Raw genomic sequence first — 13,475 nt, 5'->3', positions numbered from 1 at the left:
TTGATTACTTATGTAATCTGAGGGATTCTAGCTAAAACTATTAGAGAAAAAAGTACTCTGGCACAATAAAAGTAAATAATGATCAATAGTAGTCTTGTACACTAATTATAACCTGGCAGAAAACATAATTAAAACTAGAAACCTCATTAATAATAATAATATAAAAATAATCCTAGGCATTAGCTTTATAAATGGTATATAAGAAACCACAAAGCTTTTACAGAAGAAAGAAAATCATTTAGAAAAAATAAAAATTCATTCAAGTCTCAGTTTTTTCAGAAATTGCATATATTTTTATTAAATTTTTTTATAGTGAGGGCCTTGCACATGATAGGCACTCTACCATTAAGCCCCAGCTCCAGCAACAGAAATTGCATATATTTTTAAAGCAGGAAACATGGTCCATGCAAATCCATTCCCCATTATTAAAGAGACTCCTCTTAGGTAAAAGTCTAGAAACCACCTACTTAATAAGCAAGCACTGAGGTAATCTACCTATACTATTGTCCCTTTGAATGTTTGGGTGAGATGAGAGCCCAATTTTGGTAAAGGGAGAAGGGAAATAGGAAACTTAAGAAAGGGAACTGGGTTGGCAGGCAACCAAGTTTAGCCATGGGCCCAGGGAAGAGGAAGACAGTGTGGATGTCCTGGGAAAGCAGAGGAGAGGCAGCCTTGGAGATTATGGGAGTCAGGGAATGAGGTAATTCTGAGAGGGTTAAAGAAGGTGGCAGTATAGCAGACACTTGTAATTCTATACAAAATCCTATAATACTGCAGTATCCTAGAGTAGTAAGTACCTATAATGTGTTTGATCACTTTGAATTTGTTTTATCAAAGTAACACATGTACAGAGTCTAAGAATCGATTTTTGAACATGTAGCAGTATCAGTCAGGGTCCCACAGGCAGAAGATGGTGTGATGGAATGGGACCAAAGAGGAGAGTTTAGTGAAAGGGACAATGCCTGAGGGGGTGGGTGAGTTTAAGAAAAGTGCTGAATGAAGTTTAAGCTTTCAGGGAGTGGTGAGCACCCCAAACCTGAAATATCACTCCAGAAAAGAGGGTGGTTTCAGGAACCAGGAGGAAGAACTGTAGCTGGAAGATAGGGTGGCTGGCCAGAAGCAATGGCTACTGAAAGAGGACTGGCCACCTGCAGACTCCACAGAAAGGGAGAAAGGTAGGGAGAAGAGAAATAAAGACCCTGACCTCATTCCATTCCACTGACTGAATCCAGCTGGAGGCCAGAGGATGAGGGAGCCAGGTGATGAGGTCCCTAGACGTTGCCCTCCCAAATCAGACGGAAGAAGGTTACAGAGTGGATCCGAGGATTACAGTGAAATCCCCCTCCCCTAAATGCCCATGTAAAATATCTAGAAATGCTAGAAAAAATGGGAGACATCTCTTGGGCCTATCCAAAGAAACAAGTAACTCTTGGGCTGTAAGCTTGGACTGCTGCTGTGGTTACCCTGGGGCTTCAGTTTCAGTGGCCATGTAGGGATAGGAGACATGAGGCCTCCCTTGAGCAGGGGATTGAACACCATCCCCTTTAAAGGCAGATCCCTTGGAGGGCCAAACTTTCCATGAAATGCCAAGCCACAAGGAAATCCAGCTAGCACATGGAGGTGAGGAAAAAGCCCCTCTGAGTTAGTGCACAGTCGGGGCTGAACAAAAAAGGTCTCCCCTGAGAATCCTGTGGCCGGCAGGCTACGTCCTGTTCTGAGCTACTCCATTTTATAAAGCAGTCGTTGCCATGAGTTGCTCCATTTTGAGTATAAGTGCCAAGGTAGAATGACTCGAAACTTTTTTTTCGCACATGTAAACAATCACCATCTGCACAGCTCAACTACGAGGCACAGACTGATAAGTAAATTATGCTAAAAAAAAAACTACATGTGAACTTAGCAAATTGTATCAGAAGTCCATGGATACACAGGCACATCAACCCTATATCAGAAAAACAAGACTCAGAGGTTTATCAAACACACAAGACCACCGAATGAAGCAACCATCTCACCTGAAACACATAAACAGGGAAAGCATCCCAAGGCTGGATGCGGTGGCAAATACCAACCCATTGTCAGACCATCCAGTGAACACATCATGAGGTCGACAGGAGATGAATCTTTGACTCCATCCCTGGCCTTTGGCTCAGCTCAATCTCCCTGCTTGACTTGACTCACTTCAAAACTGCCTGCCATCTGGACTCTAGCCTAGAATAAGTTTTCTGCTTTTTTGCTCTGACAGCTCTGTGCCCCAAACAAGTTCTTTGGATGGTTCATAATCTTATCTGGCCACCTGCAGTGACTCCCTTGCATTGGTATGTGCTCTCTGCCTTTGAACTGGGTGCAGCCTCCTGAACCCCTGTGACTAAGTCGACCCTTTCTTAGCCTTTCTCTCTATATATGTATGAAGAGAGAATGGAGAGAATATATATGTATATATGTGAATATAAATGTATATATGAACATATATGAGTATATATATGAAAAAGTGTGATATATGACTTAAGCATTATACATACTAAAATATAGGTACTAAAAATTAATATTGTCAGGCCAGGCATAGTGGCACATGCTTATAATCCCAGTACTTGGGAGGCTGAGTCAGAAGGATCACAGGTTCATGGCTAGCCTCAGCTACATAGAGAGGCCTTCTGCATCTTAGTGAGACCCTATTTCAAAATAAAGAATAAAAAATAGGGTTGAGGGTATAGCTCAGAGGTAGAATGCCCCTGGGTTTAATCTTCAGCACCACACACACACCCAGAAAAATAATTAAGATTGGAATGGAATAAAAGAACTTTTGGCCAGGCGTGGTGGTGCATGCTTGTAATCCCAGCATTTGGGAGGCAGAGAAGACAGGAGGATCATGGTTCACAGACAGCCTCCGCTGTGAGGCCTTTCGCAACTCAGTGAGACCCTGTTTCAAAAAATATAAAGACTTAAAATTAGGGCTGGGGGTGTAGCTCAGAGGTAGAATGCCCCTGGGTTTTATCTCCAGTAAAACACACACACACACACACACACACACACACACACACACACACAGAATTTGTGATCACTCAACCTGTGACTACCAGGTGACCCATAAGTACGTGGTGAATAGCAACTGATGGAATTTATTGACATTATGGAAAGACATGAATATGTTTGGTCTACGACAATGGCATAGTTCGCTCATGATAAATTCCTAATTATGAGTGTGGAGTTTGACATTGTTCCACTGTCCTGTGGCTTTGTTGCTGGAGAGGTCTCATGCCATCTGCTCTTGATTCTCTGTTACCTGTTTTCCTGAATGCTTCTAAGATCATCCCTTTCCCTGTTATTTGAAGATGTCATTGTAATGTGTCTTTTTCATTCCTCATGCCAAGCACTTGGCCTTCTATGAGCTCCTGAGACTTTCCTCAGGTTCTGCACATGAACTGGGATGACTCTGCTCTGTGTCAGGCACTCAGGCCTCAGCAACTGCCCTTTGCCATTTGTTCTTCAACTCCTTCAATTGTGACGACATCTTTTGTTTTGTTTGCCCTCTTTTCTCTTGTCTTTGTGGGTTTCCATTTCCTTTTTTCGTCTAGTATCATTTTTGTTGAATTTGGGAAAAGGACAGAGATTAATGTTTTTGTTCAATTTTCCATGTTTAACTGGAGATCAGACTACTGACTTTCCTTCTCCATTCCCAACCCATAAGATGTTAACTATTGCACAGTTGGGAAATGCTAATGGGCAGAATTATTAAACTTTGGATGGGCGTGGTGGCTCATGTTTGTAATCTCAGCATTTGGGAGGCTGAGACAGGAGGATCACTCTTCGTGGACATCCTCAGCTACTACCTAGTAAGACCTTTTGAAACTCAGTGAGACCCTGATTCAAAATAAAAAAATAAAAAATAGGGCTGGGGGGGTGTAGCTTAAAGGTAGAATGCTTCTTAGTTCCATTCCCCAGTACTGCAAAAAACAAAACAAAACAAAACAACCAAGACCCAGAAAAGAACAAAATGGTGAGGAATTCACCTTTTTGCTGTCTACCTGCCTGCTTGAACTGAGACATTGGTCTTCTCCTGTCCTTGGACTGGGCTATACACCATCAACTCCCCTTATTTTTAGGCCTTTGGTCCTAGACTAGAAGTATATTACTGGCTTTTCTGGGTCTCTACTTTGCAGATGGCAGACTGTGGGATTTCTTAGCCTCCATAATTCTGTGAGCTAACTCTCATAATGATTCTCCATATCTGTCTGTCTGCCTATCTCTCTTGCTGGTTCTGTGTCTATAGAAACCCTAATTAATATAATGTTTAATTCTGTAGCTGGGCATAGCGATGCATGCCTGTAGTTCCAGTACTTGGGAGGCTGAGACAGGAGGATTCCAAATTCAAGTACAACCTTGGCACTTTAGAAAGACCCTATTTCAAAATATGAAACAAGCTTGGGTTGTAGCTCAGTGGTAGAGCTCCCCTGGGTTCTATCACCAGTACCACCAACAAACAAAAAATGAAATAAAAAGATTAGTTTTGTTTCTGAAATCAGATTGGCAAAGGAAGCCTCTAGTCCACATGTTACCACTGTTGCAGGCACTGTGCTACGGAAACCTATACATGGTTGGTTTTATTCATAAATGAGAAGAAACTAAGCAAACTAAATATTATAAAGATAGCAATTATCACCAAGGTAATTTTTGGATTTAATAAAATCCTGCTTAAGATTCTGACAGGATCCTTTACAGAGCATGGTGACATGATTTCAAAATTATTTGTAAAAATAGAAAGACAATAATATTGAGGAATATTTTAAAAAGAAAACGAACCTCCATTTTCAAGCCAGATACCTGGCTTGTCAGCTTTGTTGTTTCTCCTGTCTTTGTCTCTATCTCTGTCTCTGTCTCTGTCTCTCTCTTTTTCCTCTACATCCAATACATGACAGAATCTTTTTCTAAGATGCATCACATCTATCCATCCTCCCCATCACTACTTCTACCATCATGGTCCAAGACACATCATCATGTGCTAAGTCACTGCAGGTATCTGTCCTCTTAACCCACCCAATCTGCTCTCACATCCCTCTCCTGACCTAACCTTTTAAATCCTATCAGGCTCTAATCTAATCGAAAACTAATTCCAATCAGGCTCAGCAAATTCAGACCTCCTCTTTCTGACTTCGAAATTAGGATTTCTGCAGAGCAGGTCTTTATGCAGTGGCCACAGCAGTTCAGAGGAGCTTTTCATTGCTCATCACCCTCTACTCTCTTCCTTATTCATTTTTCAACTGCTTCTTGTATTCATTCAACACAATTTATTCAGAACTTCCAATGTGCCAGACAACGAGCAAGGCCCTGGGGAGATAATGAGGAAAATCAGACTTTGATTCATGCCAACACCCTAGTGATTTAAAGACAAAGGACAATAAACATAAAAAAGATTTAAGTGTAATTAAACCAATGCCAATTTAAAATAATGAGATTGATTTTTTATAACCATTAAATGGGCCAAACCCCAACAAAAAAGCTTAAATTGAATGCTGAAAGAAATAGATATTTTATTCACTCTGGGTAATGCAGTGAATCAATACAAATGTTCTGGAGAAGAAACAGGCAAACAGTCTTAAACACCAAACCAACCAAACCAACCAATAACACTGCCCCACCAATAAACAACAACAAAAAAATGCTCTTATCCATTGAGGCAGCAATCGTACCCTTGGGAAATTATTTCAAAGAAAGTATTTCAAGGAAAGGGGGAAGGGCAGAGGAAGACTATTTTATTCAAACATTTTTCAAACATTCAAACAATCAACATTTTTTATTGCAACACTTTCTATGCTAAGCAAAAGACCTGACATCACCTAAACAGTCAATAAAAGGATAGTTAGATAAATTGTTTGGGGTAAACTGCTATAATAAATCATGATTATGAAAACAGAAGCAAGTGCAAAAAGTAGGACACAAAATGTTTGAATGTGAGGTGGAAACTCTGTAGTTAGATACATAAACAAAGAGAAAAGAGTTGTCAAGTGTCAGAGTGGCATTTCTTTATGCAAAGGGATGTAACAATTGTTTAAGTGGCCCAATGAAAAAGATGACTGATTTCATTATAAAATTAACTTTATGTAAGAGCATATTTCCCAGCGGCTATATTAATATTTAGGTAATATATTGCAGGGTGAAAAGAATAATTGGCCCCTGGAAAAAATATTTTTTCCTCAATATGTATTTTTAAGCAGTACTGAAACTAAAGCTGTATCAAAAATGGAGGAAGTTAGGTAGCTCACTGCTCAGCAGGATGATGAGGTCTCTATGGGATGGAAGCACTTGTCAGAAACCCAGAAGCTGTGTGAAAGCTAGAGATTAAAGAGACGGGGCACCTGGTAGGAAGCTCCTACTCCTGTGGCAAAGACTGGGCATGTCTCCAGTCCCCAGAACATCCTTATGCGCCTGGTCACCTTGTTCCTGAGAAGCAGCTGCTTCTACAATTCCCATGGTTAGGGGCTTTATGCTGGTAGTGCCTAGAACAGACCTCGTGTGAGAAAGCTTGCAGTACCTAATGCTTCAGGATTTAGAAATTCCAATCAGCAATGTCTCCTTCTGACATCTAAGTTAGGATGTCTGCAGAGTTGGTTTTTGTATAGTGGGCATAGCAGTTCAGCAGGGTACAGAATCTGGTTCTAGTTGAATTTGTATTAGTATAGTAGAACCTTATTAAAAGATGTGTTGAGCCGGGGTGTGGTGGCGCACGCTGGTAATCCCCGCGCTTGGGAGTCAGAGACAGGAGGATCGCGCAGGTTCGAAGCCAGCCGTGCTGGCGTAAGAGACCCTGTTTCCAAACAAACAAAAAAAAATTAAAAAAATAGGTCTGGGAGTGTAACCTGGAGGTAGAAGGGTTTCCAGGAACCCCAGTACCACCAAAAAAAAAAAAAAAAAAAAAAAAAAAAAAAAAAGATGTGCTGTGTATAAGATGTTTAATTTTTCTATGGAGGACAGAAGATTGATTGCCTTGTGATGGCCCCCAGAGGCATGCAAAAGGAAATCAGGATCTCAGCTTGGATTCTGGTTGAGATGCTATGATCTAAGCTTGCCATTTCTTTATGCTTCAAGTTTGTTTATTGTTTTTTTTTTTTACTATGAAGTTAGGAGTAAAACTTATATGATCCAATCTTAAAATGATTTTTAGAGCAACTTGATTGGTAGTATCTGAAAAGGATTTGACTATTTCTAGATGGTCAGCAGGAATTTGTCATACAACAGAGAAAGAATGCCCCAAGCCGGTTAGACCATTCTCTGGCCTCCCTTTCTATCTTGCTGTATCCAGCTCTCCAGACCCCTAGGCAAAGGACCATGAAGTACTCTATACTCCAATGGAGGGAACCCCAGAAACAGCATTTGGAGCAAGCCATCTGTATCATGGTTGAGAAGATTGGCCTGCAGATGTGTGGGAAGGCTGAAAGCACAGGGCATCACTTGGCTCTCCATGCAGCATCCAATGTGAATTCTCAAGAGCAATGTACTCATAAAGGATGGAAGGTCAGGCATCTTTGGGTGCTTTCTTACCCTAATGTAGAGGTCCACAGAGTGATCGAGACCTTTGGGGACCCTGAGACCCTGTCAAGGGGTCAGAGAGATAAAAACTGTTTTCATAATGATACTAAAACTTGTTGTTTTTCAGTGTGTTGACACCAGCACTGGCACCAAGCACAGATCATGGCAGTGGTCTTGAATTGTACTAGTACTCAGTGTATCCTATGCTGCCATGTGATCACTGTGGACAGCAAGAAGGCAGTTTCACATAAAAATGCCCTTGATGCAGCAGTAAAATTGATTAATCTTATTAAATATCTACTTCAAGTACACCTCTTTTTATTATACTATGTGACCAATAGGGAAATACTCAGGTATTCCTCAACTGCGCCCTGAAGTGCTGAGCACTTACGTAATTCTTTGAGTTGCCAGCTGGACTAGCCACCTTTTACGTTCACAAAACATCATCTTCAGCCAGCCGTGGTGGCGCACACTTGTAATCCCAGTACTTGGGAGGCTGAGCAGGAGGATCTCAGGTTCTCAGCCAGCCTCAGCTACTTAGTGAGGCCTCTGCAACTTAGTGAGACCCTGTTTCAAAATAAAGAATCAGGCTGGAGTATAGCTTGAAGGTAGAATGCCCTGTGTTCAATTCCCAGCACTACAAAAGAAAATCATCTTCACTCAAAAGAACAAACAGGCAAATTATGAATGTTCAGTCTTGGGAATTGGGAAGATATCTAAAAAATGAAATGAGCTTGTCACTGCATGGGAAACAACTGATACTATTTTCCAACGATGAAATTCAAGCTTTCAAGCAAAAATTAGAATCTTGGAAAACTTGTATTCTTTACTATAAGCAGGATAGCTTTCCAACATGTAAGCCATGTCTGATGAGATCATGTTAATGGATATGATTTTTTTATATTGTCTAATGAACTGTCTCAACATTTGGATGGTCTATGTGACTCAGTAAACCAATATTTTCCAAATGAGCAATGTACGATGTTATAAAATCATGCATTTGCAAAAGATTGATTCAAAGTAGAATACAAATCCATAGACATAGTTTCATATTCTGCATTATAATTGACCTTTAAAGATTTACCTTTTGTAGTCTGTAGTAGTTTGTGGTATAGTATCAAAGAAGATTACCTATAATTATCTGGGAAGGACATTAAAATACTCTTCTCTTTTTCAGTTATTAATCTGTATGAGAAAGAATTTTCTTTCTATATTTCAACCAAAAATATTCCACAACAGATTGTACACAGAAACCAAGGTGAATGAGAATCCATGTGTCTTCAATTAAGCCAACATTAAAAAATTTGGCAGAAATGCAAAACAATACTTCACTAAATTTCTTTTGTTTTGGATAGCATAGTTATTTCATAAAATGTTATCTACGTCAATATCCAATGAGTTTACTATTGCTCATTTACCAGATGTTATTTTTAAAATAATAAATCATATTTTTAAATTTATCAGATTTAATTTTTGATATGGTGAACCTGGATAGATGTTGATCCATATAAACAAAAGTATGTTGAAGTTCTCTGTGATTTTTTTTTTTTGTGTGTGTGTGTGTGTGTTGGTCTGGCGATGGAACCCAGGGGCATTTGTCCTCCGAGCTACACCCCCTGCCCTATTTTTTATTCTTTATTTTGAAACCGGGTGTCAGTGAGTTGCAGAGGGCCTCACTAAGTAGCTGAGGCTATCCGCGAATTGCGATCCTCCAGGTCTCAGCCTCCCGAATGCTGGGCTTACAAGCGTGCGCCATCACGCCCGGCTTCCCTGTGATTTTTTAAGTACATTGAGGAGATCCTAAGATTAAAATGCTTGAGAACCACAGCCCTAAGATGCCCATGGAGGAAGTGGTGTTTTGCAGGACTAATTAACAAAGGAGAGGGGGACTTGGCATTTGCTAGTCTGCACTATGGTAGGAAAGCTTCTCTACCCAACAAGGGTTTGTAATTAAGATAGAGTCATTTTTGCAGCAAGAAAAGGAAATTTTCCTAAAACTGGTAGGAGTTGCTCTTAGGAACACTGAATTCCAAGGTCCTGATTAGACCCTCCTTGCTCCCTTCTAAATGGCTCTAATCCGAATAAGTCTCCCCTTTTCCCTCCAAGAAAGGGACAGTCCAGCCCACATTCCGATCAGTACCTGCCATTGTGACTAGATGTAGGCTAGACACCTTCCTCACAGTGGCACATGCCTATAATCTCAGTACTTGAGAGGCTGCGACAGGAGAACTGCAAGTTTGAGGCCAGCTTCAGCAACTTAGCAGGATCCTCAGCAGCTTGGCAAGACGCTCAGCCTAAAATAAAAAGGGCTGAGGCATAGCTTGGAGGTAGAATGCCACTAATTTCAATTCCCAGTACCAAACAAATAAGTAAATAAGTAAATGAATAAATAAATAATTGCAGTATGATGTGGAAAATGCTATTTTGAACATAGCAGTTTTCCCACCCAAAATTTAGAATACAGTCTAACAATGACATGATATTAGACAACAAAAGAATCCTGGGAAAACTAGAATATATATCTGCTATGTTTATTAAGAAATTCCCAGCAACTCTACAGAAATTCTGTATTTGCCCCCAAAGACCCAGAAATGATGGTTTGTACCATTTCCCTTGTAAATTCTGGGAAATGACAGTGGCGGAATAGAAAAGGGTAAAAATCTCCTTAGAATCACAAAGGATGAGTAATGGTCCCTAATATTTTATTTCCTCTGGGTTAGTGGATAGGAACACTACAGGAATTCTTTTTCAAACATGCTTGTTCCAACTTATTTTTTCCTGAGGCAATGAGTTCACATTTGCTCATGTGAGTCGCCCGCACCAGTCGAGGCAGAGCAGGCTGAACCCCAGAGTCAGAGGCATAACTAGCCACGAGGCTTCTAAGATCCCACACTGTGAACGTATGTGGGCAAAGTTAAACAATAGGGCTCTTGATCTGCCAAGAAATGCTGGAGTCTCCTCTGGGTGGGCTATGTGGAAACTAGGGAGGTTCTGGTCTGGCCCTGGGTCTTCTTAAGTTCAAACTATGTACTCCTTTCTTCCCTCTCCTTTGGATCCTGGCCCAAATTTCTCTTTTTAATCTCTTTCTACCATTCCTACTGTTTTTCCCCAGCTTTGGTAACTCCAAAGTGAAATTCACAGGAGCAAAACAAACAATGAACAGGAAAAAAAATGCTTGGTGCCACACACAGATACCCTGCCACCCACAGCTAGAGGAAACGGGCAATGCTGAGTCTTAAAGGCAACCCAAGCTAAAGGCAGGACAAGGAGCCCTTCTGAATATTGGATCCACTACTTACATTTGACTCTGGGCAAATCATAACATCTCTTTGATTCTCAGTGAGCTTAGCCACAAAACCAAGTTACTTTGAGGATTAAATCATGTAACATATGTAAAATTGCTTAGTACATAAGAAATCCAATATTTATAGTTATAATTTCTATATCTTTTTGTGTGATTATTTGATTAGCATCCAGACCCCTGTGAGTCTCTGTGTAATGGTATATTTTCTGTTGTTGTCACTCATTGTTATATCTCTAGGGCTTAGCACAGAGTCAGGCACATGTTGGGCATTTTTTTGAGACAATTGCCTGATAAGAAGGAGTGGAAAGGATCCTGATTAAGGATCTATCCCAAAATAGAAAGTTTGGGGCCTCCTGACAACTCTCACAGATTGGTATTGGCTGTCTAGAGCAAAGTGTCATGAAGGGGGGGGCATCTGAAGTCAGCAGGGAAAAAGCATACTGATTGATTACTGATGCCTGTCATGGTTAAAGACGTTGAGCTGTTGTTGACCTTGGTTGGTGGAGTCAAGAGCAAGTCTCTTTGCCAGCTATTTCAGGCACATATAGGCCTGTTTGTAATTATCAATAAAGCTATTTTGGGAGGACTGAGGTTACCAAATGCCTGGCCTGAAGATAAGTAGCATGACTTTAGGATTTATTTTTTCAAATCACAGATAACACTTGGACCAATGCTATGCAAAGAAGCTAAAAGCATACCACAGTTACATCTGCTTGTCTCAATGAATTTACTTACTTGAAATGCAAGTTTCATGAGTCACTTGATAACAGTGAGCTTGTATATCCCACAATCAGACAGAACTATAGCAGTGTGCTGTTTCCTCAACCCATAAAGTAGCTGCTCTACTCACGTGGGTAATCCTTTGGATGTGTTTTCTCAGACCAATTTCCATAAAAGGTGAGTCTGTACTTGGCAGTTCCACAGGCACAGCAATCTAAGATTGGTTTGTCAGTCACCCCATCAAAAGTGGAATCTGAAACAGGAAAATCACCAAGTTAGGAAGTAAATGGGAGTCTTGCCCAAGACCACACTGTCTTTCTTGCCTTCTCTCATCCTTAAACCCCTTAGAAAAAGAAGATGAGGAGTGATTTCATTGATTCATAAGACTCAGAACCAGGTCTGTACTGGGCTATAAAGATTTGATAGACCTCTAAGTGTGCAAACAGCATTTAAAAAAATCAGTGTCTTTCCTGATTTAATAATATTTGAAGAAATTTATGGGCCCAATAAGGTAAATCTTTGAGATGGGGAAGATCTTGGAAAATCAGGGGTAAAATTTACTCAGTTATCCTTTCTTCATCCTGGTATCTTCCCTGCTTTTCACAATAGGATTTCTCTATCAAATTTCAAGAGAACTACACACATGTATTTTCTCTAAGAAAATTCTTTACAGCCAAAATGCCTGGACCAGAGGAGCAGCTTTGAGGAAGAACAGTGAGAACAAGCATAGAGACACAAAGAGCAGATGAAAAAAAAATTTAAATTGCTTATGTAGTCACATCTCTTATCATGCTTTCAGAGACTTTATTGGGAGGGGTGAAGGGTTGGAAATATGTTCATAAGTTCAGGTTTACTTCTGAGTATAGAAGCAGCCAGGAAAAACTCAAGATTCTTTCTCCACCCCCATTTTTAGCTGTGAATAGCTGATAAGTGGGGAAAGAGAGATTACATGAATAAATTCAGCATTTCCGATTATCAGACCCACATCCCTAACTGTGCCTTGTTGCTTTCGGTCTGTTCTGCTTCCTACAAGATGAAAACAATGACTAGAGATGCAACTTGCTGCAATTCCTTTTTCTTTCATTCCCCAGGAGCATTAACATCAATCTTTTTTTCAAGTTGGACCTTTATTCTTAAATATTGTACAAAGAACAGCAAGAAAGTATAAAAAAATGTCAGAAAGAGCATTTTGCAAATTATTCTTTTCAGAATTAATTGGGTTCATTGGGTGTAATCATGCAAAATCAGTGGTGGGTGGAAGTGAATTCCAGGTTCTAGAATGGAGGCTGAAGTATGGCCCAGTAGTAATGACTACAAATTATTGACTTCTTGTATGTGCTGATCCTTTTCCATATATTGTCTCATTTACCCTAACAATCCTTGGAAGTAAGTACTTTGATTGTCCCTGTTTTGGAGAGCAGTAAACGGAAGCCTATTAGGCCACTTGCTCAAGGTCAAGGGGTTAGTGAGTAATGCACACAGAACTTGGCACCCAGGCCGTTGTGAGTCAAGAGCCCATACCCTTAATCTCTGTACTCTGGTATTCTAGGAAAGATTTACTGTGGATATGCCTGCATAAACAACAAGGGGATAAAACCTTTCAGTTTCTTCTTTGCTTTTCCCAAATGAGAAATGCTGCATTTAAAAAATTATCTCTATACTGGGCATGGTGGCAAATGCCTATAATTCCTGTACTTGGGAGGCTGAAACAAAAGGATTGAAGGTTTGAGGACAGCCTCAGCAACTAGTGAGACTTTTATCAACCTAGTGAGACCCTGTTTCTTTCCTTCTCTCGCTCTCTCTCTCTCTCTCTCTCTCTCTCTCTCTCTCTCTCTCTCTCTCTCTCCCCCCCCCACATCTCCATAGTTCCAGGGTTTCCAAATGGCCCCACAGAAGAGGAATGCAACCACACAGTGTAGACATTTTTGTT

General features: G+C 40.4%; 1 protein-coding gene across 1 annotated transcript in view; it reads right to left on the bottom strand.

Annotated features, from left to right (window-relative positions):
• Positions 1 to 13,475, bottom strand: part of SPON1 (spondin 1) — a gene marked incomplete at both ends in the record, with an annotated part of 300,161 nt that overhangs the window by 153,831 nt on the left and 132,855 nt on the right. Inside the window, one exon of the mRNA XM_080707718.1 lies at positions 11,676 to 11,798. Coding sequence (XP_080563844.1) covers positions 11,676 to 11,798 — 123 coding nt within the window. The remainder of the gene's footprint in view (positions 1 to 11,675; positions 11,799 to 13,475) is intronic.

Source organism: Muscardinus avellanarius, assembly GCF_963383645.1.
Source record: "Muscardinus avellanarius genome assembly, chromosome: 1".
In the NCBI taxonomy this organism is placed as follows: Eukaryota; Metazoa; Chordata; class Mammalia; order Rodentia; family Gliridae; genus Muscardinus; species Muscardinus avellanarius.
The sequence above is the reverse complement of the archived record's forward strand: the minus strand, read 5'-3'. Positions and strand labels throughout refer to the sequence as shown.